Source organism: Tiliqua scincoides, chromosome 11 (assembly GCF_035046505.1).
Source record: "Tiliqua scincoides isolate rTilSci1 chromosome 11, rTilSci1.hap2, whole genome shotgun sequence".
NCBI lineage: Eukaryota > Metazoa > Chordata > Lepidosauria > Squamata > Scincidae > Tiliqua > Tiliqua scincoides.
In genome coordinates this window covers 24410719-24435811 of record NC_089831.1, presented here as the reverse complement: position 1 = coordinate 24435811, position 25093 = coordinate 24410719, and the positions used below count along the sequence as shown (strand labels likewise).

The following is a 25093-nucleotide window of genomic DNA, read 5'->3' as shown; positions in this document are numbered from 1 at the left end:
GAGAGTTCTTCTCCATTTTAAATTATTTATAATTATTTTAAACTGTTAATTATTTAGGGCCCAATCCTATCCAACCTTCCAGCACTGGTGCAGCCACAACGCAACCCTAAGATAAGGGAACAGGTGTTCCCATACTTTGCGGAGGCCTCTGTGACTCTCTCCCCACCACAGAATGCAGCACATATCCAATTGACACAACTGCACTGACATAAGAACATAAGGAGAGCCCCGATGGATCAGGCCAAAGGCCCATTTTGTCCAGCTTCCTGTATCTCACAGTGGCTCACCAGGGAGCGCACAAGACAACAGACACAACCTGAGTTCATGTGCCTCCCCTGCATCTGGCAACCAGAGGCAGCCTGCCTCTAAAGCAAGAGCTTGGACATACCTACTATGGCACTGGAAAGTTGGATAGGATTGGGCCCTTAATTGGTTTGATTTTGTCATATGGGGTGTTAAACATTTTTCCTGCTTGATAATGTCACTTTTGGCCATGACATCATTTCCAGGTTAATGACATCACTTCCGGTGGGGTCCCAGCAGACTCTCAGAAGTGGGTCTCTGTGCTAAAATGTTTTGAGAACCACTGAGTCACCAGGTTATATACATCAACACACTTATTTTGAAAATGAAAGCATTGCAAGAGCACTTCATTTTGGATCAAGTGCTTTATGAGCTTGGGAAGGGAGGGCTATAAAGTTTTGTCAGTTTATAAAGTTTTATATAAAGTTTTATCAGTAAAATAAAAACAACTGGAATGGAAATGCAGGAAGTGCTGCTTTGTGTCCCTGCTCCCAGTTAATCACTGAACTTGCTTAATCAACACAATAAGGCTGCAATCCTAACCACAGTTTCCTGAGAGTAAGCCCCATTGAATAAAATAGGACTTACTTCTGAGTAGACCTGGTTGGAATTGTGCCCTAACTTGAATAATATGCAAATTTGCAAATAAATAATGTGCAAATTCACATAATAAATCTGCATAATATGCAAATAATATGCATAATGTGCAATTATATGCCATAATATGCATCATGTGCAAAAGATCTGCATATCATGCAAATTTGTGTCAATTTGCATTTTTGTGTCAATTTGCATTTGCGTTTTGTGCAAATCTGCAAACTTGTATCACATGCAAATGTGCATCATGTGCAGTGAAATCTGCTTCATGTGCTGCTCTGATCGCCCAGCCAGTGGGCAGCAACCACCCAGGGCCAGTGCAAGAGCTCCCTGAGGTCTCTCAGTGTACCCGGAACCTCAGCGCCGGGCGTTGGGTTTCCAGTCGGACCCAACACCCAGCCTCCCTCTGTGTTTTGACAGCCCGCACAAGTCCCGCCCCCGCTCGGCGATTGGCTGCTCGGCCCGCCGCCGGAGTTACCATTGGCTGAGGCGCGCCGAGCCCCGCCCGTGCGCGAGCGGACGGGTGAGCGAAGTTGGCGGCCGGCTGGAACTTGGAGGGGATGGACGGTAACTATGGAGACGGGGCCTGGTGCGCGCCCCGAAGCCTCTACTGCCAGGCGGGGGGCCGAGGCCGGCTCCGGGGCTCTCGAGCGCGGGGGGTGCGGGAGGCCCTGCGAGGTCCGGCGCCGTCCCTCGGGGCCCTGGAGGGCGGGCGGGGCGAGGGGACCTCTGCCCGGGGGGCCTTGCGCTGGCTGGGGGAGCTCTGCTCTGGGGCCAGGTATTGTATAGGGGGCTTTGGGGGGCAAAAGGCAAAGGTCAAGAGAAGCTTTTTTCAATATAACAATTCATGCCTATATCTATCTGTATATAAATACACACAACTTGTATGTATATATATGTGTGTATGTATTTGTGTACATGTATGTGTGTGTGTATATATGTAGTGTGTGTGTATATGTATGTATGTGTGGTATGTGTGTGTAGGTATATATTTGGTGTTTTATTTATTTCCTATATAATATATAAATAATTGCACATTTACATATAATTTACTATATTATTAAATTATATTCTATTTACAAACAACACAGGGAAACACGCATTTTGCTTCCTTAAATGTTACACCAATTCCTGGGTATATTTGGGGTGCCGATTCCAAAAATGGCACCCATTTTTCCCTCTCACGTCTAGTTTTGGAGATATAGTACAGCCTCATTCGTGAGTGGTTCAAGCAGCTTCCTCATGAGGAAGCTGCTTGAACCATTCACGAATGAGGCTGTACTATATCTCCAAAACTAGACGTGATAGGGAAAAACGGATGCCATTTTTGGAATCGGCACCCCAAATTCATATCAAACCACCATAAAGTTTGGGAAAAACTTTTCTGACCCTCAATTTTGTAGGCCTGTATAATTGCACATTGTTGTTGCTGTTGTTGTTTTGTTTATTTAGATACAATATTTATTTACCCAGCATGTCATTAGTCTGTGGAATTCCTTACCACAGTATGTGGTGCTGGTAACTGGCCTAGATGCCTTTAAAAGGGGATTGGACAAATTGATGGAGGAGGAGTCCATCACGGTTATAAGCCCTGATGGGTATGTGCATGTCATTAGGCTGTGGAACTCCTTGCCACAGGACGTGAGGATGGCATTTGGCCTAGATGCTTGAGAAAAGGGTTGTACAGATTGATGGAGGAAAAACCCATCACAGGTCGCAAGCCCTGATGGGTATATGCATGTCATTGGTCTGTGGAACTCCTTGCCACGGGACATCAGGATGACATTTGGCCTGGGTGCTTGAGAAGGGGATTGTACAGATTGATGGAGGAAAAACCCATCACAGGTCACAAGCCCTGATGGGTATGTGCATGTGGTGAGTATGTGCAACTTCCTGGTTTTAGAAATAGGCTATCTCTGAATGCCTTTTGCAAGGCAGTTGGAACAGGATACAGGTATCTTGTGTTGTGTGCTCTCTGAGGCATCTGGTGGGCCACTGGACTAGATGGGCCTTTGACCTGATTCGGCAGGGCTCTTCTTAGCTTCTTGTGGTGGTAGAGGAGGGGGTGTTTTGGGGGAGGCAAAACAACCCCAAAAATTTTTATTGTAGTATTTATTTCCCTATGTAATGTGTAGATAATATTTACATATCTTTTATTAATAACCACACAGTGCAAAACTTAGACATGTCTACCCTGGGGTAAGCCCTGTGGGGTTCAGTGGGACTTTACTCCCAGGAGGCATGTGTGTGGATGGCTGGAATCAGTGCTTTGCTGAATAGGGATGTGGGTTCCTTGCCTGGCCTTGATGCAAGTGGTCAGAATTTAATACTGAAATAGTCCTGTGATGAGGAAGAAGAAGAAGAAGCAGAGGAAAGGGGCAGATACAGACATCGGATAACTGCTGTGCTCCTACAGTGATGGTTGTGTGTAGGATTGCCGGCTCTGGCTGAAGTGATTATGGAAGATTTGTTTTTCCTAACAAAAATGTGATGTTGGAAATTCCTAGAGCAGTGATTTTCGAATCAGCCATGAATGGTCTGTAGCTGTGCCGCAAGAGTTTGGGGGAGGGTTGTTTATTAGTAAGGCTATTTGGGGGATGTGAGCCTCCAACAGCAGTGCAGTGTATCTTGTCAATCGTCTGGCGTCAATTGATGGCATCTGGCCTGGACGCCTTTAAAGGGGATTGGACAAGTTTCTGGAGGAAAAATCCATTCCGGGTTACAAGCCATGATGTGCATGTACAACCTCCTGATTTTAGAAATGGGCTATGTCAGATGCAGGGGAGGGCACCAGGATGCAGGTCTCTTGTTATCTGGTGTGCTCCCTGGGGCATTTGGTGGGCCACTGTGAGATACAGGAAGCTGGACTAGATGGGCCTATAGCCTGATCCATTGGGGCTGTTCTTATGTTCTTATGTCAAAAATCTGATGGCATGCCTTGACAATTTTAGCACCTTGTAGGTGAGCTTTGAGATGAAAAAGGTTGAAAACTGCTGACTTTAGAGGCTCTAGTTAAAATCCCTAGGACTGGCTATAGTCATCTCTTGCGTCAGAATATGATATACGGTATTTCTTTACTGCAGTGGGTCCATGGCCCACCAGTGGGTCATGATTCAATTTTTGGTGGGTCACAAAACTGACAATTGGACTAGACTAGACAATTAGATTAGACCATGTGCATCAAGGTTAAACAATCTGCTACTTGGGGGGGAGCACTATAGCCAAATAACCTTTATAGCCACTGAGGCTTGAATGGTGGGTAAAGTTTTTTGGGTCCCGATGCGAAAAAGTTTGGGAACACCTACTTTAGTGGATCGCACGTCTGTCTCTGTCTTCCAACAGGCCCTCTTACCATGCCTCCTGGGAAGGTGGGCAATAAAGAAGCCTTGGTTCTGCAGTGTGAATGGGAGATGTGCAGCTTTGTGTCCTCGAAGATGGAGGACTTCTGTGAGCACGTGTCAAAGCATTTACAGCAGCACCTGCACGGCAAAGACGAGGATGACGAGGTGGATTCTCTCGGTAAGGGGCACAGGGTGTGGTTAAAAATGTCACATCGAACCTCCTTTTCGGTCCTCCTTTTTCTTGTCAAAACAGTTGCATTGTTGTTGGCAACCTTCAGTCTCGAAAGACTATGGTATCGCGCTCTGAATGGTGGTTCTGGAACAGTGTCTCGTGTGGCTGAAAAGGCTGATTTGGGAGTGACAGTCCCTTCCACACTGGGAGCAAGTGCAGTCTGTCTCTGGTCTGTCTCTCTGGCTATGGGCCTTCCTTCTTTGCCTCGGTCTGTTGGCCAAGTGTCTCTTCAAACTGGGAAAGGCCATGCTGCACAGCCTGCCTCCAAGCGGGCCGCTCAGAGGCCAGGGTTTCCCACCTGTTGAGGTCCACTCCTAAGGCCTTCAAATAATAATAATAATAATAATTAATAATAAACTTTATTTGTATCCCGCCCTTCTCCCTGAAAGGGACCCCAGGGCGGCTTACAACATGTAAAAACAGTTTTAAAAAGCATGATTTAACACAGATAAAAACATATTAAAAACACATTAACAGAGGCCATAAAAACAGTAGTCAGAATAAAAAGAGCATAAAACAGCAAATCATAGAGGAATCCAGCCTGTAAAAAGAAACTAAAAGATGTATAAAAAAGTTAAGAAGGCCATGGAATCAGAAGGCTTGTTTAAAGAGCAGGGTCTTCAGGCCTCGCCGAAAAAACTCAAGAGAGGGAGCCATTCTCAAGTCAAGGGGAAGGGAGTTCCACAATGTTGGTGCCACTACTGAGAAGGCCCTATTTCTTGCCGCCGCCCCACAAACCTCCTTGGGTGGTGGCACTTGTAAAAAGGCCTTCTCTGAAGACCTGAGAGGACGAGCCGGATTGTACGGGAGTAGGCGATCTCTAAGATAGCCTGGCCCAGAGCAGTATAGGGCTTTAAAGGTCAAAACCAGCAACTTGAATTGGGCCTGGAAACGAATGGGCAGCCAATGAAGGCCCCAGAGAAGCGGACTGACCGAGTCAAACCGCCTAGCTCCAGTGACCACGCGGGCCGCCGCATTCTGCACTAATTGCAGTTTCCGAACCATCTTCAGGGGCAGCGCCACATAAAGCACGTTACAATAATCTAACCTCGATGTCAGCGTAGCATGGATCACCGTGGCCAGGTCTGCACGATCCAAGTACGGACGCAGCTGGCGCACCAGCCGAAGCTGAGCGAAGGCTCCCCTAGCCACAGCCGCCACCTGGGAATCCAGGAGCAGCTGCGAGTCCAGGTGGACCCCCAAGCTGCGGACCTGCTCCTTCAGGGGAAGTGCAACCCCATTCAGAGCAAGCTGATAATCCAGCACCTGCATCGAGGATTTCCGAACCAGGAGAGCCTCTGTCTTATCCGGATTTAATTTCAGCTCCCTCTTGCAGATGTCCTTGTATCGCAGCTGTGGTCTACCTGTAGGGCGCTTTCCTTGCACGAGTTCTCCATAGAGGAGATCCTTTGGGATCCGGCCATCATCCATTCTCATGACATGACCGAGTCAATGCAGATCAGTTGCAATGCAACAGTTGCATTGGCTTACTCTAATTAGGAAAGAATTTGTCAGAAGGATCATCCTGTAAACACTTCTGTAAAGACGGTGTCGGCTATCAAGAATGGGCATGCAACGAAGTTGGTATTGATGATAACACTATTGGTTAATACTCAGGATTTGCCAGAGTGTGGGTCATGAATTTCCTGGGATTGCAAGGGGGTGTGTGTGTATTTTGCCAATCTCAGTGTTAGGGGTCCATTTATCCCTACTTTGAAATAATGGTGGGGAGATCAAAGGACCAAGGTAGAGGTATGGAGCAGTAGATAGGGAGTGCAGGAGCCAGGCAGGAGAACTCAGTATAATTTCTAGGTAGCTCTTGTGCATATACATGTTCAATAAATTTATCAAATCATGTCTTCTTTTCTAAAGTTTGAAAAATGTCGAGTTGCACCTCCTGTTTTTGGAGTCCTGCTCTCAAGTTAGTGTGATTTGTGTTTCTCAAAAGGCATCCCAGGGTGGAATCTGCGTGAGAAGGAAGAACCAGTGTGTTCCCCCTTTATTCAGGGAATAACAACTGCCACAGAATAGAGAGAGATACTGTGGAGGGGAAAAAGCTTTCAGTGCCCCATCTCGTTTATGGAGGATAATTCCTCAGAAGCATTCATGCCCGGGACCTGCAAACCCGTCACCTGCCCCAAATAGACGTTTCTGTGTTTCTTGTGTTTCAGAAGAATATGCCTGCCTTTGGCAAGAGTGTGGCTTCTGTGCTCCAGAGAGTCCTGCAGACCTCATCCGCCACGTTTATTTCCACTGTTACCACACCAAGCTGAAGCAGTGGGGACTGCACGCCTTGCAGAGCCAGTCGGACCTGACGCCTTGCCAGCTGGACTTCCAGAGCCGGAACATTATCCCAGAGATCCAGGAGAACTTTCTCTGCCTCTGGGAGTATTGTGAGGTGAGTGACACAGTGCAGAGAGAGCAGGTATTTCCAGGAATGGCCTCTACCTAGTGGGCTTCCTTTGGCAGGTGAGGTTCTGAAGCATCCAGATTCTAAGGCGATGAAGACTGTGGAACTCATAGCTAACCTAGAGGTAGGCAGTGAAATGTGACCAAAACAAATGGTCCAAACCAGCAGTCACTTAACTTGAAGGAGCTTCTTCAGTTTGCACCCTTTTTGCTCTGATCCACTGCACTGGATCAGAGCAAAAAGCAGAGCAGGAGTTTGTATTGAGTGGTTCCACTGTCAACTGGAACAGTACAGTATTATTCTAAATAATTGTAGAAGGTCCACCAGAAATGCCTCCTGCTCTTCACTTCATTGAGTCTCTCTCTGAAGACTTCCTGGTAAATTATTTTTTCTTAAGGTTCAAAGGAATCTAGCTGCTGGTCCCAAACCTGTATGGATTTATGTATGAATGGAGCAGCGACCAATAATTGTAATGTCTTCCTCTTCCCATCAGAGAGCTTTTGATAACCCAGAGTGGTTCTACAGGCATGTGGAGGATCACAGCTTCTGCTCAGAATACAAGGCAGTTGGGAAGGAGAATCACGTGGTCTTCTGTGGCTGGAAAGGTGGGGTGTTATCTGTTCGACGAGTGCAGTCAGGAATAAGAGTGTGTCTGTATTAGCGACCTAAACCACTTCTTTGACCTGAAGTTTCAGGGGAAAGATGTTTTGTTTTTCTTTTAAATCCAGAAAGCGTCACAACTTTTGTTTTGCATAGATTACAAGACTAACCAGACTTCAGTACTGAATAGCTTCAGGGCAAGACCACCATATGTGCATCAAATTGATTCAGTCAGTTGCTGTTGCATCCAATTTCCAAATGCAGAAAAAGTCTTCCAGAATGTTAAAAATCTGACATAATGTTTGTTTTTTCCTGGGGTGAGAAAAACAATGTTTTAGGGAAAATGGAAAAACTTGCAATATTTAATTCACTATTCACATAAAATTTGATTTTTCTTTTGGCCCAGGTAGAATGTTAAGACCTTCCTTCATATGCACGCTAAAAACAAAAAAGTTTGCTTGTTTGATGAAGCCTTTAGAAAGTTTGTCCCGTCCCCAGTCCAAGAGTGTGCCAATGAGGCATCCCTTAGACAGATCAAGGCATTTTTCTCTGCCAGTGCACCAAGTGGTGTTGCTAGTGTTTGGGGCTTGCACCAGCATTGTCTTCTTCGGGTCTAGATTGCGACTGCACCTTCAAAGGCCGATGCAAATTACGTGAACACCTGCGCAGCCACACGCAGGAGAAGGTGGTGGCTTGTCCTACCTGTGGCGGGATGTTCTCCAACAACACCAAGTTCTTTGATCACATTCGCCGGCAGACCGCTCTGGAGCGTGAGTGTTGAAGCAGCTGGTGGGGAAGGGCAAGAGGAGGAATGAGGGGTGTATGGCAAGGGCAGCCTGTTGCAACCTGGTTGCGTCTTGTCCCTCAACATTCTGTCTCCCACCTCCTCCCTGTTTCTTTACAGAGCAGCGATTCCAGTGCTCCCACTGCTCCAAGAGGTTTGCTACAGAGAGGCTGCTCCGCGACCACATGCGAAACCACGGTGAGTCGCAGCCCTTTTGTGTGCCCACTGCCCTGCTCTGCTCCTCCCCAGCACCCCACCCTGTGACAACCTCTCCTTTGGTTTCTTTTGAGCAGTCAACCACTACAAGTGCCCCTTGTGCGACATGACCTGCCCTCTGCCCTCCTCCCTGCGCAACCACATCCGCTTCCGGCATAGCGAGGAGCGGCCCTTCAAGTGCAATTACTGTGACCACAGGTGAGCAGAGACTGGCTGGGGGAGGGCGGAAGGAGCCGTGCTGGCCCTTGAGCTTGGAGAAGCCCTCAGAGTCTTTGCAAGTGTGGTGCAGCAGATGAAGGCAGTTGGGTCTTCATATTTTTGAAAGCAAATGGCAGGTTGTCGTCTTTTTTTTTTTTTTTTTTAAGACTTTGGGAATTGCAGCTGGGCTGGTGAAATGAAGAAGCTTGTGCTGTGTCAGAATGGAAACATAGAGATGGTTACACAACATGATGTAGTTGCTGCTCTGTCAAGTCCCTAATCTACTTATCCATCTAGCTGGGAGGGGTGGGTGAACTTTTAACAAACAGCCATTTTTAATTCAGATAATATGCAAATGAATATCTGTTTGTGGGCTGATGTGTTATAGCTGACTGTCCAGTTCTGGGGAAAACACACCAGCTTGAAGGCAGGCAGTTTTGGTCACTGGGTTTTGTCACCATTTTCCACTATCGAGAAACGTAGCAAGTCTCTAATTCTAGAAACTGTCCTGCACTTGTTTTTTTTTTTAAGGTTTAAAAAGAAAAGTGGGGCTAATTTCATTGAAAGCCCAAACAAGCAGCCCAGGTTTTGGACATGTTGCTACTGAGGGACGTCGCTTCTTTTCTGGGGTCTGTAGCTGAGCCCTGAAGCCTTTCTCTTGTGGCTTCTTTTCAGCTGTAAGAACCTCATTGATCTGCGGAAGCACCTGGATACGCACAGCAAAGAGCCTGCTTACCGCTGTGAGTTTGAGGCCTGCAGCTTCAGCGCCCGGTCCCTCTGCTCCATCAAGTTGCACTACAAGAAGGTTCACGAGGTAGGGAAAGAGGGGGAGCAAAGGGCTTGGGTCATCGGAAGAGAGTCCCAGCATCTTTGCAGAACTCTCCAAGGAGACGTGGCCTGTGATGAGACCAAAAGCAGCCTGGAGCTGTGTTTCAGCCAAAGGACACAGATGTGCTTGGATCAGGCGGGAGGTCATGGGAAGCTTCCTTGTTCTGCATGAGAACCTTGGCCCATGTCGGTCAGTACTGTTGACACAGGCTGTCAGGAGCTCTCCAAGGTTTCAGGCAGGAGACCTTGTCATTCTTCTTTCCTCCTCTGCCCTTCCACAGATTGAAACCACAACCTTCTGCATGTAAAGCTTGTGCTGCGCCACTGAGCCATGGCCCTTCACCAGATATTGTGCACTGGCACGTTCTTCACACTGTAAACTTGAAAATGTCCTGGGCTAAGAGTTATGCAGAAACCTGACGTGGTGCCTCTGAAGTCTTGCCAGTCAAGATTAAATGAGCCTCTCCTATAACTGCAGCAATTCAACCTTTGTACATCAAGTTTATATCTATGGCAGTGACATGCAGTGAGGTCCAGTGCTGGGGAAGCACAGTGTAATGGAAACACACTAGATCCCTTGAGGAGCTCAGTGTCTCCTTGCTGTGGCAGACACACATGGGGTTAACACTAGGGCCTTATATTGCAGTGGGTGTGCTGCACAGTTGCAGTCACTAGAGACAACAAGGTCTTCAAGGATAAAAGCAGCACCCGGAGCAGTGAGAGTTGGTGGATATAGAAGGAAGGAGGCTGGAGAGACTGGAAGGAAGTTGGAGAGGCTGAGAGAGCAGAAGGTAGGAGCTAGAAGGAAAGAGGAAGGACTGGCAAAATGGATTGACTGATGGACTGCTGGAACTGACACTGCTGGAGACTGGTGTGTGGTTGCCATGCCCAGGAGCTGCTGGGAACCCAAGTGTTGCTGCAGTGGCTGCAGAAGCTGCTGGTGGGAGAGTGGAGGAAGGAGGAACTCTGCAGGTTGAACAGGCAAGCTAAGCTGGTGTTGGGGTCCAGCAGTGCTTCTTGCAGGATTAGGGCTATTTTGAGTGAAGAGGGGAACTAATTAACTTAAAGTGGGCATAAGTTCTCTAGATCAAGTTTGGAAAGGGAACACGCACTGCATGTGGAGCTCCCTGCAAGGCATTCTGGGGGCTGCCCACTCATGAGTTATCCAAAAAGACACTCTGTGGATCTGATGCATAGACAGTTCCCTTTTACTCAAATCATGCACAGTTGCATTTGCGCTCTCTCTCTCTCTCTCTCTCCCTGTGTCCAGGGTGACTCAGAGCCCCGGTACAAATGCCACGTCTGCGACAAGTGTTTCACACGTGGGAACAACCTTACTGTCCACCTCAGGAAGAAGCATCAGTTCAAGTGGCCCTCAGGCCACCCCCGCTTCAGGTGTGTGACATGGCAGGGCCTTTTATGTCCACTAGCTGCACCAAGCAACCACGGAGAGGAATTAGGGCTCAGCCTCACTGCCCCCCTGGTCACTGCATCCTTAAGGATAGTGGCGCTAGTGAGAAGTAGACAAGACAAGTAGGCTGTGCTTGCTAGAGTCCAGGGGATCGTGATTGCACCTCTTCCCCCTTCTCAGAGTGCCCCCTGTAGATCTAAGCCCGGAGCCCAGATGCACAGGCAGGTGCCAGTCCTGGTAGTAAACTCTTCATGGAGCAGTTAGTTACGGAATAGTGACTTTACAGGGAGTGCAAAAAGGCAAGCCACAGCACTCTCTCAAGACTACCTCGGAGAACTCTGAAACGCCACCAGGTGGTGCAATTGGGAACCTTTAGCCCTGCTTGGCATCGCATGATCGCTGACTTCTCCCTGGCTGAAGTTTGACCCACTTCTTGTTACATTAAGCCATGCAGAGTGGGCAGCATTTTCTCACCTTGCAGTGAGATTTTGTTGTAAAGAATCATGGTGTCAACTTGCCCAAGAAGCAGCATGACACCTTCCCAATGTGTCCCTCACCTCTCTGCAGGTTCACCATTCCCATCTCAGCATTATCTGGTAGGCACTGACTGCAAACTGGCACTGAGGTGATATCCCCCCCCCCATTTCAGCACCCCTGTTCACAGGCAGAAATTGGGGTGAGAGGCAAAACTTGCTGGCGTTCCTCCCAGCAGTGGGAGGTGACAGCTGCCATTTTGCCCCCAGAATTCCCTGTCAGAACCATGTGACGTCCCTTCATAGGTTGTTTTTTTGAGGGGGAAAAATGGCTGGGGGGGGGAACACAGTGTTACAGTGGAGTGATTAGCAGTGAAAAAGGTAACCAGTTCCATCCCGCCCAGGTATAAGGAGCACGAGGATGGCTACATGCGGCTGCAGCTGGTGCGCTACGAAAGTGTGGAGCTGACGGAGCAGCTGCTGAAGGACCGGGAGAAGGAAGGGGAGGTGCTGGACGACACGGCCCAGTGCGTGGTGCTGGCAGGGGGTGAAGGCAGCCTGCAAGGCATCATCTTGGAGCCCTCGACGGAGGAAGCCACTGAAGTGGACTCGCAGGTGGCCAGCCCTCCACCAGATCCGTCTTTGCAAGATGCTGGCGCAGGCCCGGATCAAGAACCGAGTGCCCCGTCCAGCCCCATCATCCGAGTTGTGAACAGGACCAATGAGCGCGGGGAGAATGAGACTGTCTATTACGTCATGGCCAACGCACCCTCCAAGAGCCAGGGGGGAGCGCCCGGCCGGTTCACTGCAGAGCCGGAGGAGAACGTCATGGACAGGCTGCAGAAGACGGCCGAGGAGCTGGGGATCCAGATTGTGTGAAGCTCCTGGCCGCGTCTCCCTGCTTGTTTTGTTCATGGAACTCCAGGCCCTTCCTCCCCCCATTGCCGCCAGGGGCTGGTCTGGGATTGCCAGCACTTTGCATTGACTCCCTGTGCATCCTTGATGCGCATTGCAAGAGCCAAGTGCCACTGGTGCCACTTGGATCAGGGGCCAGGGACTCTCATTTCCTCAGCCAGCACTTCATAGTCTCCACCCCTTCATTTTATCCTTACCGCTCCTTTTCCGGCAAATTGGGCTACGCCTTCTGCAGCCGACTGGTCTGACAAGGGAAGGTGGCAGTTGGCTGCCAATGTGGGCAGAGTGCAGGGCGGGGACCAGCTCTCAAGGTGGCCACTTAGGAAGGCGGGTGGTGCTGTTGCACCCTGGTCTCAAGACTTCCCCCCCACCCCCAGGGATGCAGAAGGCCTGGACTGATGTGAAGCCACCTGCTTGGCAAGACATCAGCCTCCTCATCAGAAACTTTTTTCTTCCTGTGCCCCCATACCGCAGATGGCAAGGGTGTCCGAATCCATCCTTCCTTGCCTGAGTCCATGTGGAGACCCCCTTTTCCTTCTGCTGTATGTCAGAATCATCCTCCCCATGTCTTTGGGAGCCCGGCTTGTACTCAGTCTGGATTTCTGCGGCACCACACGTCTCTTGCGTGGACAGGAATGCCTCACCTGCTCTCCGCACATCAGGTTCTCCCGGACTGTTCTGTCTTTAAAATCTTACAAGGCAGCTCCAGCATGGACTGTCCACTGGCTCTTCTTCCCCTTGTCATTCTGAGGGTGAGAAGCCTGAGCCAGCAGCAATCTGTCATTTCCAGCTGCCTGAACAGCACCGGAAGCAGTGGGCTGCAGTGGCACCCGCATGCCGAAGACGTTGCCAAAAGGGGTCCCGATTCTTGCTGAGCGTTCTGTGCCCCACATTGGGGTTCCAGCTTCATGGCTTTCGGAGTTTGTGTTACGCAAAAACAATAAAAGAAATGACCGCTCTTAAGTTGGTGGCAGTGTTTGCCATGGCCCTTTCTGGGAGGGAAAGGGATTGGGTCAAACTTGACAGGTACAGCCTTTCCAATTCTGTTTGAATGGGGGGGTATGGGGGGGGCATCAGAAGAGGTTGAGTGACCTGGAGTTGCACTTACAGGATAATGTGCCTTCAGGTTCTGGGTTCGGGTACCAGGTTTCATCGACGACCGTATCAGTTGGGAAGGAATTTCTGCCTGCATCTGTGGAAGTAGGAGGGGTGATGGTTTCTCCCACCAGAGGGAGGGGCCCTTCGGCACTGAATATTTCACGCTGTCCTGAATGTTTCAAAATTGAAAGTTAGCACCTAAGGGAGGTACATAGGGCTACTCTGAGTAGGAGCAGAGTCCTACTCGTGAGTAAGAGCAGAGTCCTACTCGTGAGTAAGAGCCCAAGGGTCAGGCATTTAAATCAAAGTTGAAAGTTAGCTGCACCTAAGGTAGCACCTAATCGAAGGAAGGGAGGAGGATAAAGTGGAAAGCAGGTTTTTCTACATGTTTAAATTAAACCTATACTTAACCCAGGTTAAACTTAATCTAAGTTAGAACATAACCTAAACAGGTCAGTAAATTGGGACACAGGATCTAGAGAGCAATAAATAATTAAATAAACACAAATAAAAACTAGCTTGAGGTTACAAAAACAGTCCAGCCTAAGAGAACAGAACTAGGAGGGAAAGGACCTAGGAAGGGCCAATTCCCAACCCATTAAGAGCCCCATTAGGCTAATCCAAGCAGTCCATTCAGGAGCCTGCAGAGTAGGTCACGCCCATCAGCAGCTATTTGCCTTCCTGAGCTTTTGTAAACTCACCTGGGAAGGCCAGCCCCCTTTCAATCAGGAAGGAAGGAGGGGGGAGGAGCCAGCCAGGAGTATAAAGCTAGGCGGGCCATCGCGTGAGGCTCTCTGCAGATGCGTGTGGCCTCTGGGAACCAAGTGCCAGGTAAGGCACAAGAGTTTAGCATCTGGGCGAGTTCAGCAGCAGGGCGAGGAGGCCAGGGCCCCATACACTGCCCTACCTCTTCCCTAGAGAAACGGGCTGCTATCCATTGTACAGTTTTTAAAAGGACCCCGAAATAAAACAACAACAACAACAACAAAAAAGCTATGCAGTCAGACAGCCAGCAGCAGGGTGGGGGCTATCCAGTGTTCTGCATCGAGTGCCAAATGTATGATTATATACCTCTGGGGCATAAGTCATGGGTGTGTCCTCGGTGAAAGGAGCTCCAGGCTCTCAGGGAACGCGTCCGCTCCCTTGAAGCCTTGGTGGCCGACCTGGAGAAGCGCAGGCAGCCAGAGGAGGACCGTGGGGAGACTTCCGGGGACGATCAGGCTTCGTCCCAACCTCAGGCGTGCAGCTCCTCAGCTGCCCGGGTGGGAAGTCTCGGGACTGGAGGACGTCATCCTGGAGAGGAGGGAAACAATCCCCTAGGGGGGATCCCTTCTCCAGGGGATGGGCCCGTATCCGAGCGCACTCGGGATACTCCTCGGCGGGAGGGGGGTCGGGGGCTTCTTGTAGTGGGGGATTCGATTATTAGAAACATAGAGAGGGGGGTTTGCGACGGATGTGAGGACCGCATGGTGACTTGCCTGCCTGGTGCGAAGGTTGCGGACATCACTTCTCGTCTAGACAGGCTAGTAGACAGTGCTGGGGGAGAGGTAGCGGCTGTGGTGCATGTCCGCACCAACGACGTGGGCAAGTGTAGCTGGGAGGTCCTGGAGGCCAAATTTAGGCTTTTAGGCAGGAAGCTGAAAGCCAGGACCTCAAAGGTAGCATTCTCTGAAGTGCTACCTGTTCCACGCGCAGGGCCAGCTAGGCAGGCGGAGATCAGGGGTCTCAATGCGTGGATGAGACGGTGGTGTAGGGAGGAGGGGTTTAGATTCGTTAGGCACTGGGGAACGTTTTGGGACAAGCGGGGCCTGTACAAGAGGGACGGGCTCCATTTGAACCAGAATGGAACCAGACTGCTGGCGCATAACATTAAAAAGGTGGCAGAGCAGCTTTTAAACTGATCCCTGGGGGAAGGCCGACAGGAGCCAAGGGGCATCCGGTTCGGGACTCCTCATCCCTATGGGATAAGGATGGGGAGGTTAGAGAACAACAAGACAAAGGCAGGGTAGGAGAAGAAATTGGGAAAGGTAGGGTGATGGGATGTGATAGACGGTTTGGCACAATGAGAGGATGCGGGGACAAAGGAGCGAATAAGCAGCCCATCCTGGGGCATTCCATGTACAAATGCTTTTATGCGAATGCCCGAAGTCTACGAGCAAAGGTGGGAGAACTGGAATGTCTGGTGACAAGGGAAAATATTGACATAGTGGGCATAACGGAAACCTGGTGGAATGCGGAGAATCAGTGGGATACCGCAATCCCGGGCTATAAACTCTACAGGAGGGACAGGCAGGGGTGTGTTGGAGGTGGGGTGGCCCTTTATGTTAAGGAAGGGATAGAATCCAGCAAAGTAGAGATTGAAGGTGGGTCTGACTCCACCGTAGAATCTCTGTGGGTTAAATTACCAGGCTTGTGCAGCGATGTAATACTGGGGGCGTGCTATCATCCTCCAGACCAGAAATCGGATGGGGACCTTGAAATGAGGAAACAGATCAGGGAGGTGACAAGGAAGGACAGGGTTGTAATCATGGGGGACTTCAATTATCCTCATATTGACTGGGTCAATTTGTGTTCTGGTCACGATAAGGAAACCGGATTTCTTGACGTGCTAAATGACTGTGGCTTAGATCAGCTAGTCACGGAGCCCACCAGAGGACAGGTGACTCTGGATTTAATATTGTGCGGTACGCAGGACCTGGTTAGAGATGTAAACGTTACTGAGCCATTGGGGAACAGTGATCATGCTGCGATCCATTTTGACGTGCACGTTGGGGGAAGAATACCAGGCAAATCTCTAACAAAAACCCTTGACTTCCGACAGGCGGACTTCCCTCAAATGAGGAGGCTGGTTAGAAGGAGGTTGAAAGGGAGGGTAAAAAGAGTCCAATCTCTCCAGAGTGCATGGAGGCTGCTTAAAACAACAGTAATAGAGGCCCAGCAGAGGTGTATACCGCAAAGAAAGAAGGGTTCCACTAAATCCAGGAGGGTGCCCTCATGGCTAAGCAGCCAAGTTAGAGAGGCTGTGAAGGGCAAGGAAGCTTCCTTCCATAAATGGAAGTCTTGCCCTAATGAGGAGAATAAAAAGGAACATAAACTGCGGCAAAAGAAATGTAAGAAGGTGATAGGGGAGGCCAAGCGAGACTATGAGGAACGCATGGCCAGCAACATTAAGGGGAATAATAAAAGCTTCTTCAAATATGTTAGAAGCAGGAAACCCGCCAGAGAAGCGGTTGGCCCTCTGGATGGTGAGGGAGGGAAAGGGGAGATAAAAGGAGACTTAGAGATGGCAGAGAAATTAAATGAGTTCTTTGCATCTGTCTTCACGGCAGAAGACCTCGGGCAGATACCGCTGCCCGAACGGCCCCTCCTAACCGAGGAGTTAAGTCAGATAGAGGTTAAAAGAGAAGATGTTTCAGACCTCATTGATAAATTAAAGATCAGTAAGTCACCGGGCCCTGATGGCATCCACCCAAGGGTTATTAAGGAATTGAAGAATGAAGTTGCAGATCTCTTGACTAAGGTATGCAACTTGTCCCTCAAAACGGCCACGGTGCCAGAAGATTGGAGGATAGCAAATGTCACGCCTATTTTTAAAAAGGGAAAGGGGGGGACCCGGGAAACTATAGGCCGGTCAGCCTAACATCCATACCGGGTAAGATGGTGGAGTGCCTCATCAAACATAGGATCTCAAAACACATAGACGAACAGGCCTTGCTGAGGGAGAGTCAGCATGGCTTCTGTAAGGGTAAGTCTTGCCTCACAAACCTTATAGAATTCTTTGAAAAGGTCAACAAGCATGTGGATGCGGGAGAACCCGTGGACATTATATATCTGGACTTTCAGAAGGCGTTTGACACAGTCCCTCACCAAAGGCTACTGAAAAAACTCCACAGTCAGGGAATTAGAGGACAGGTCCTCTTGTGGATTGAGAACTGGTTGGAGGCCAGGAAGCAGAGAGTGGTTGTCAATGGGCAATTTTCACAATGGAGAGAGGTGAAAAGCGGTGTGCCCCAAGGATCTGTCCTGGGACCGGTGCTTTTCAACCTCTTCATAAATGACCTGGAGACAGGGTTGAGCAGTGAAGTGGCTAAGTTTGCAGATGACACCAAACTTTTCCGAGTGGTAAAGACCAGAAGTGATTGTGAGGAGCTCCAGAAGGATCTCTCCAGACTGGCAGAATGGGCAGCAAAATGGCAGATGCGCTTCAATGTCAGTAAGTGTAAAGTCATGCACATTGGGGCAAAAAATCAAAACTTTCGATATAGGCTGTTGGGTTCTGAGCTGTCTGTGACAGATCAGGAGAGAGATCTTGGGGTGGTGGTGGACAGGTCGATGAAAGTGTCGACCCAATGTGCGGCGGCAGTGAAGAAGGCCCATTCTATGCTTGGGATCATTAGGAAGGGTATTGAGAACAAAACGGCTAGTATTATAATGCCGTTGTACAAATCGATGGTAAGGCCACACCTGGAGTATTGTGTCCAGTTCTGGTCGCCGCATCTCAAAAAAGACATAGTGGAAATGGAAAAGGTGCAAAAGAGAGCGACTAAGATGATTACGGGGCTGGGGCACCTTCCTTATGGGGAAAGGCTACGGCGTTTGGGCCTCTTCAGCCTAGAAAAGAGACGCTTGAGGGGGGACATGATTGAGACATACAAAATTATGCAGGGGATGGACAGAGTGGATAGGGAGATGCTCTTTACACTCTCACATAATACCAGAACCAGGGGACATCCACTAAAATTGAGTGTTGGGCGGGTTAGGACAGACAAAAGAAAATATTTCTTTACTCAGCGTGTGGTCGGTCTGTGGAACTCCTTGCCACAGGATGTGGTGCTGGCGTCTAGCCTAGACGCCTTTAAAAGGGGATTGGACAAGTTTCTGGAGGAAAAATTATGGGGTACAAGCCATGATGAGTATGCGCAACCTCCTGATTTTAGGAATGGGTTAAGTCAGAATGCCAGATGTAGGGGAGGGCACCAGGATGCAGGTCTCTTGTTATCTGGTGTGCTCCCTGGGGCATTTGGTGGGCCGCTGTGAGATACAGGAAGCTGGACTAGATGGGCCTATGGCCTGATCCAGTGGGGCTGTTCTTATGTTCTTATGTTCTTATGTTTTGGGGTATTTTAAAATAATGTTTGTAAAGACTGGATTATTCTGATGTGTTTTCTGGTTGCAGTAGCTCAAAATGTGTTAAGCATGAATGCTCCCATCTTCCCATGATTGGAAGAAGCAAACCAAAACCCTTAACATTTGTCTGGTGCTTGGAGTGTGCAAAGTGCTTTACATACACTACCTGACTGTATTCTTACCCCATTTTGCAGTTAGGGGAGTCTGGCTGAGTGGGAGTGGCTTGCCTGACACCATCTAGTGAGGTTGAGGTGAGAGCAGAAAAGTCCCAAGTTGCCTGGAAAGAGGATACCTGCAGGTTTGGGCTAACCTTGGTCAGCAGCCTTTACTTGTGGTCACCACCGGCCCTGCTCTTTGCTTGCATGAAGAGAGGCAGTGGCGTAGCTAGAGGGGGTGCAAAGCACTAAGTGTTGCAGGGAGCCTCACCATGGTGTGCCATAGCCCATTCCAGGCTATGGGAACAAAACAGAGGTATATGTCTGCTGGAGAGGTCTCTGAAGCCAAACTTTGCTTTCTGAAGGACAAGCTTAGAGAGAAGTTTGTTCTGCTTCCTGGTGCCTCTTCAGCCCAGCACAATGTCCAAGACAAGCCCCCCACCAACCACTCATTTTATACTGGTGCAAGTAGTTACCAGGCTCACAGAGAACATTGCCCTTGGGGGCTGCATTTGTGGGTCCCTGCACCTCTTTCTTGATAGTGCGTCACCTTTACTTGAAGCAGGTACCTGAAGCAGCAAGCAGGTGTCCCTGGTCACAAGGCAATGGACGTGTGCTGTCACTCTCTGTTTGTAGTTCTGTCTTGTGCTACAACATTCCCTTGATGCTGTTGGCGTGGGTGTGCTGCACAACTCACAAACGTGGGGCTGGGAGGAGGGATGAATTGTGGCAAAGTGAACCTGCAAGGAAGGGGATTTAGTGCAGGCCTCGACTTCCCTGGCACTCGCCTGCTCTGCTCAGTTGGATGCCAAGAAAGTCTTTGCTTGCCCTCCATCAACTGGAAGCTGGAAAAATCCCAGGGCTCCTGGAATTGGCGCTTTTTTAACCCTCGTTGTTGAGAAGAGATGCTCTTGAAAGTCTTGGGCTCTCTGGACTTCTGTGGCTGCCTTGATCTGAGTTAGTTCCTTGTCACTATCTTGGGAGAGCATCATGTAATCTCCTTACCCAGTCCTTGACAGAGCATGCTTGGGAGTTAGCTGCCTCCGCTACCTGAGCTTGTCTTGGGCTGCTTTCTCCAAAATACGATGCAAGTTTTGAAGTACGAACCCACTGCTTACCCCTGGGTACTTTTTAACGAGTCTTGTGGCCTTTGCAGCCTTGCCCCAACTCTGAGGCAGCTTTGGTGGCTAGTAAGTTGTGCTTTGTCAACCACTCGATCGACAGCACCCCTTAGGAGGAACCAGAGAGTTGCAAAGGAGTTTCTCATTACAAAAATGGCTCTCCTTATGGTTGCTGCTGCTGTAGAATATCTTGTGGTCCTGAAAGTGGAAGAGAGAACGAGGGAGAATAATCTCTTGTTGCTGGCAAGATAATCTGTGGCATGGGGGGGAGGGTTGTAGAGGATTAATGGAAGCTTCTCCCAACCTCACCCATGGGCAGTTCACCCTCCCCTGCACAGCGTCTCCATCAAGACTGCTTTCTCTGTGCCCGGAATGGATCCGGCCCTTGGACAAGCCGTTTGCCTTGGCTGAGCCTATGGGGGTGATGAGGCAGCCCCTTCTCCAGGTTTCATGCATTTGGAAAGGAAGCAGCCAAGGAGTGGTTCCCAGGGAGGCCTGAGCAGCCAGCGCTGCTGGGTGTGCAAGAATCATGGTGCTGCGAGTTCTCTTCTACCTCCTCCTCCTCTCCTCATTGTTGGACTTCCTCTCAGGAGAGGAGCTGGAAGGTAAGTCCCCAAGAATGAGGTTGGAAGGGAAAGATGGCGCACCCTTCTTCCAGGGCTGGGAGCACCAGCTAGGATCATCCATACCAGCCTGATGCATTGAGCTGCCAGGCAGGGATTGGGGTGGTGGCAAGGTGGGTCCTTGCACCAGCTGGTGCAGGGGCAGGCAGGTACGTGGCTGGTCAATTTGCAGTAGGGTTGGTCCTCACAGCACATCACGAACCTGCCTAGCAACTGTAACTAACCCTAAGTAGTAGCTGGGGGGGCCACTGCAACTGCGGCAAGGGTGGAAGGGGGGCTCATTCTTGTCCGTCTGTCCCCGCCTTGATATGGATCATGCCTTGCCAAGGCTGTTCTTTTGTCTGTGCCCATATTTTAGCCAGCTGTAGTGGTTTGTTATTAAAAATAATACCCAGCATTTCAGAATCAACACTTGTTGGAGTACAGTCAAGGTGTTTGGATGATGTGGCTGAGATGATAAAGGTTTTGGGGAAGGCCATCCAGCCCACCCACCCTCAAAGTCACAGATGGTTGAACCAGGGAGGATCTTCTCAACTCACTCTTCTATATAGTGCATTCCTAGGCAGGTTTACTCAGAAGTAAGCCCCACAGATTTCAGTGGGACTCGATCCTTGGAAGTGTGAGCAGGGCTGCAGCTTCAGCCTCTACAAATATCTGCTGCTTATAAATGCCTGGCCTTTTTTTTTTTTCCACTGCTTTTGACTATTAATTTTATAGATTTGTAATACGATGTTGGCTGCTTCACTGAGTTCTTGCTTACCTTTTTTGCTGCTTCTTTTTTTATGGTGGGTTTTCACCGCTACGTTTTCTCTGATTGAATGGCTTTTATGCATTTTATTGCTATCCTGCTTGCCGACCCCTTTGCAGGCTGCAAACAAACTGGGAAACAAGAGTGCAAATATTTGGGTAAGGGGAGCTTCCTGGGGGGGGGGGGAGGCCACCAGGATCAGAACCCAGCACTACTCATCTTCTTTGTTCCTTCCCCTGTGCCTGCTATTTAATAAAGAAAAGTTAAGCACATCAGGGATTAGTGTGGGTAGTTTGACCCCAGGTTTAAAATACTGCACAGGTTCCCTTAAACAGGTGTTTGTACTTTAATATTGCTTCATACAAAATGCTGGTGTGTGTATGAAATGCTCCAGCAGAAAAAGGAGGCTTGTCCTAGAGATTGCAGGATGAGATCTTGCCATCATCCAGCTCCAAATTACGATCACTAGCACCAATTAACATAAGAACAGCCCCACTGGATCAGGCCATAGGCCCATCTAGTCCAGCTTCCTGTATCTCACAGCGGCCCATCAAATGCCCCAGGGAGCACACCAGATAACAAGAGACCTCATCCTGGTGCCCTCCCTTGCATCTGGCATTCTGACATAACCCATTTCTAAAATCAGGAGGTTGCACGTACACATCATGGCTTGTAACCCATAATGGATTTTTCCTCCAGAAACTTGTCCAATCCCCTTTTAAAGGCGTACAGGCCAGACGCCATCACCACATCCTGTGGCAAGGAGTTCCACAGACCAACCACACACTGAGTAAAGAAATATTTTCTCTTGTCTGTTCTAGCTCTCCCAACACTCAATTTTAGTGGATGTCCCCTGGTTCTGGTGTCATGTGAGAGTGTAAAGAGCATCTCTCTATCCACTGTGTCCATCCCCTGCATAATTTTGCATGTCTCAATCAATTCCGCTTCTTCCAGCCAACCCGGACACCTATTGGTCTGGCACAGCCCCACTCTGCTTGGGGGGCTGCAAAGGGAAGCACAGGGAGCTGAAGAGGAGCCAGTGTGGCAACGGCAGCTGCTGCTGGCTGGGATATAAATCATTCTGTCGAGGTACGACCTGTTGGGAAGCTGGTGTGGCAGAGGTTGGCCCTTCAGCGGGAGAACTGCACTTGTGGTCAGACATTGGGCAAGCTGACTTCAGTAGTCCCCGTCCCCCCAGAAAAGGGGCATCTTACAGTGCTAATGAAGGCAAGCTGTGCACTTTACTAATGGTACAGTTGTATATGTGGCAAATGGAGGCTTGAGGCCAGGGTGGTGTAGTGGTTGGGGAGTTGAACTTAGACTGAAAGATCCAGGTCCAAATCCCTACTCAGCCATAAAGTTTCCTACATGAGCCAGTCACTCTCAGCCTGGCCGACCTCGCTTCCCAGGGTTGTTGTGAGGATAAAAGGTAGGGAGGAACTGTGCACACCACCCTGAGCTCCTTGAAGGAAGGGCGGTGAAAAATAAAGGATTAAACAGGAAGAAGGGTCTGGAAGAGGAAGTCTGGAGAAGAGTCTGGTGGGCTTGAGTGTCTCCAAGTTCTAGCCCACCACTCTGTATCCCGTTCTTCCTTTTTCAATTCAGGGAGTGGAGGAGTTTGCTGGCACATCCCCAGCTAAGGGGAGCCCCAGTGCAAGGATGTCTGGAGCCAGCCCTGGAGTGAAGATTCCCGTCTCAAAATCATAATCCGTGTCAGCCCTCGAAAATCATCCTGTTTCTCTCCTCAGTGAATTGCGGACGCCCTGAAGCAGAGTTCAATTCAGTGGTCTATGGCAACGACTGGTGGGTGGGCTCCGTGGTGCGCTACAGCTGCCGACCTGGCTACCTGCTGGTGGGGGACCCCGCCAGTGCATGCCAGTCCAGTGGACGCTGGACCCCCAAGCCTACTTGCCTCCGTAAGTATTGATGCGCAGAGGTGCGTCAGAATAGCGCATGCCACTTGGCCGCATTTTTCGGTGTGGTGGTCTGCTTTCCACCTGCCTTGCAAGAGACCAGGCAAACACAGCCTTGTTGTCACATGGTGCTCTTTGGAGCATTTTCCTGGCATCCCTTTGAATCACCCTCTTTCCTCCTCCTGGCTTCATCTGAAGGGATCTGCCTCCGCGGCCGGATTGAGATAAACGAGCGGGACATTGATGGGAGCTGCTCTTCTACCTGTCCCAACAAGGCGCACCTGGGAGCCCTTCTCAATCATGGCTGCATCAAGATCTCCTCCTGCATCACCAAGCAAGCCGGCTGGACACGCTGGTTCAGCCGCTGTGATTTCTGCGAGTGTGATTGCTACGCCCCCTGTTGTAAGTGTCTCTGCACACCTGGTTGCACCTGGAAACAGGGTGTTTGGCAAGACCAGCGGTTCCCTACCTGGCTGTGACCAACGGACCACTGTACCCGCACTCAGGTCTCTTGCAGACCATTGAGTATGCAGTTGCAGGAAGATGTGGTGATGGAGCGATTGCATCATTTTGCCGCTTCCAGCGGCTGTTGGATTGCCCAATTTCAGGCCAATCCAGAGCCAAGGGAAGGTGGGAGGGAACACACAAGCACTGGGAAAGCGACAGGCTCATGGCGCTCCATTCACCTGCTGACCTCCAGGTTCAGCTAGCTTGCAGACCACCTCCACTGCTCCCAAGGCCCACCAGTGATCCGCAGGCTATGGATTGGGAACTGCTGGGCTAGACAGACTTTTTGGTTTCAGCCCAGATGGGCTCTTGATGGCTCAGTGGATCCTTCTCAGGTTCAGAAGCAGAATACCCCTGAATACTGATTGTTGAGGAGCAAGAGAGCCTTGTTGTAAGTTTCCTGGAGTCCTCTATCAGTCCATTGTTTGAACAGGACATGGCACAAGATGGGCCTGATCCAGCAGGGCTGCTCATATGTTTTTTCAACAGGCATACTTTCCTCTTGCTTTGAAAACCCTGGGAACCGTCGTTCTCTAGTATTGTCTTTCTCCTCATAGAACTATCGGCATTAGACTACAATTCCCAGTCTTGTCAAAGCAGAACAAAATCGATCTCTGCTTGTAGTACAGACAGGGCCCGGAATTGCCATGCGGGTCAACAGCAGTTCCACCAGTGGGAATGCTGAACACCAACACTCTGTGTCTCCTCTTTTGCAGCTTCCTCAGGATAAAATCCAGCCACTGATGGGGCGGCTGTACTGTGTCTCAACGCCTTACGTCTGTGTAAGTGTTAGGCGTCTTATGTCTAAGTCTGCAGCTTTCAACTGTCTGATTGGTTTGATAGATTAAAAACCTTATTAATCTAGTAGAATTTAATAAGAACCTAAGAACAGCCCCACTGGATCAGGCCATAGGCCCATCTAGTCCAGCTTCCTGTATCTCACAGCGGCCCACCAAATGCCCCAGGGAGCACACCAGATAACAAGAGACCTGCAAGGCTTCCTGGGAATTGTAGTTAAGAACATAAGAACAGCCCCACTGGATCAGGCCATAGGCCCATCTAGTCCAGCTTCCTGTATCTCACAGCGGCCCACCAAATGCCCCAGGGAGCACACCAGATAACAAGAGACCTCATCCTGGTGCCCTCCCTTGCATCTGGCATTCTGACATAACCCATTTCTAAAATCAGGAGGTTGCGCATACACATCATGGCTTGTACCCCATAATGGATTTTTCCTCCAGAAACTTGTCCAATCCCCTTTTAAAGGCGTCTAGGCTAGATGCCAGCACCACATCCTGTGGCAAGGAGTTCCACAGACCAACCACACGCTGAGTAAAGAAATATTTTCTTTTGTCTGTCCTAACCCGCCCAACACTCAATTTTAGTGGATGTCCCCTAGTTCCCTGGTTAGGAACCAGGGAATTTAATCTGGTATGATGCTTTTAAAAAAGTGTTAATATGCAGTAATTGTGAAAACAGCAAATGGCAGGTGC

The 25093-nt window shown here is 49.6% G+C and overlaps 1 protein-coding gene across 2 annotated transcripts; it reads left to right on the top strand.

The window, feature by feature from the left end:
• The first annotated feature begins 1414 nt into the window (after positions 1-1414).
• HINFP (histone H4 transcription factor) lies at positions 1415-12853 on the top strand. Of its 2 annotated transcripts, none has more exons than XM_066639355.1 (10): positions 1415-1467; positions 4243-4419; positions 6645-6871; positions 7377-7488; positions 8101-8253; positions 8388-8465; positions 8561-8681; positions 9357-9495; positions 10780-10904; positions 11798-12853. In XM_066639355.1, the coding sequence occupies exons 1-10, from the start codon at positions 1461-1463 to the stop codon at positions 12270-12272; spliced, it is 1614 nt and encodes a 537-aa protein (XP_066495452.1). In that variant the 5' UTR covers positions 1415-1460; the 3' UTR covers positions 12273-12853. The 2 variants fall into 2 exon arrangements, with proteins under 2 accessions (XP_066495452.1, XP_066495450.1); XM_066639353.1 differs by having other exon boundaries at positions 1432-1489.
• Positions 12854-25093: the final 12240 nt, after the last annotated feature.

Bases quoted from the DNA above. Each gene is read 5' to 3' on its own strand.
- HINFP (XM_066639353.1), top strand. The intron at 8,254-8,387 runs GTGAGTGTTGAA...GTTTCTTTACAG, and splicing joins CCGGCAGACCGCTCTGGAGC to AGCAGCGATTCCAGTGCTCC. The intron at 9,496-10,779 runs GTAGGGAAAGAG...CCCTGTGTCCAG, and splicing joins ACTACAAGAAGGTTCACGAG to GGTGACTCAGAGCCCCGGTA.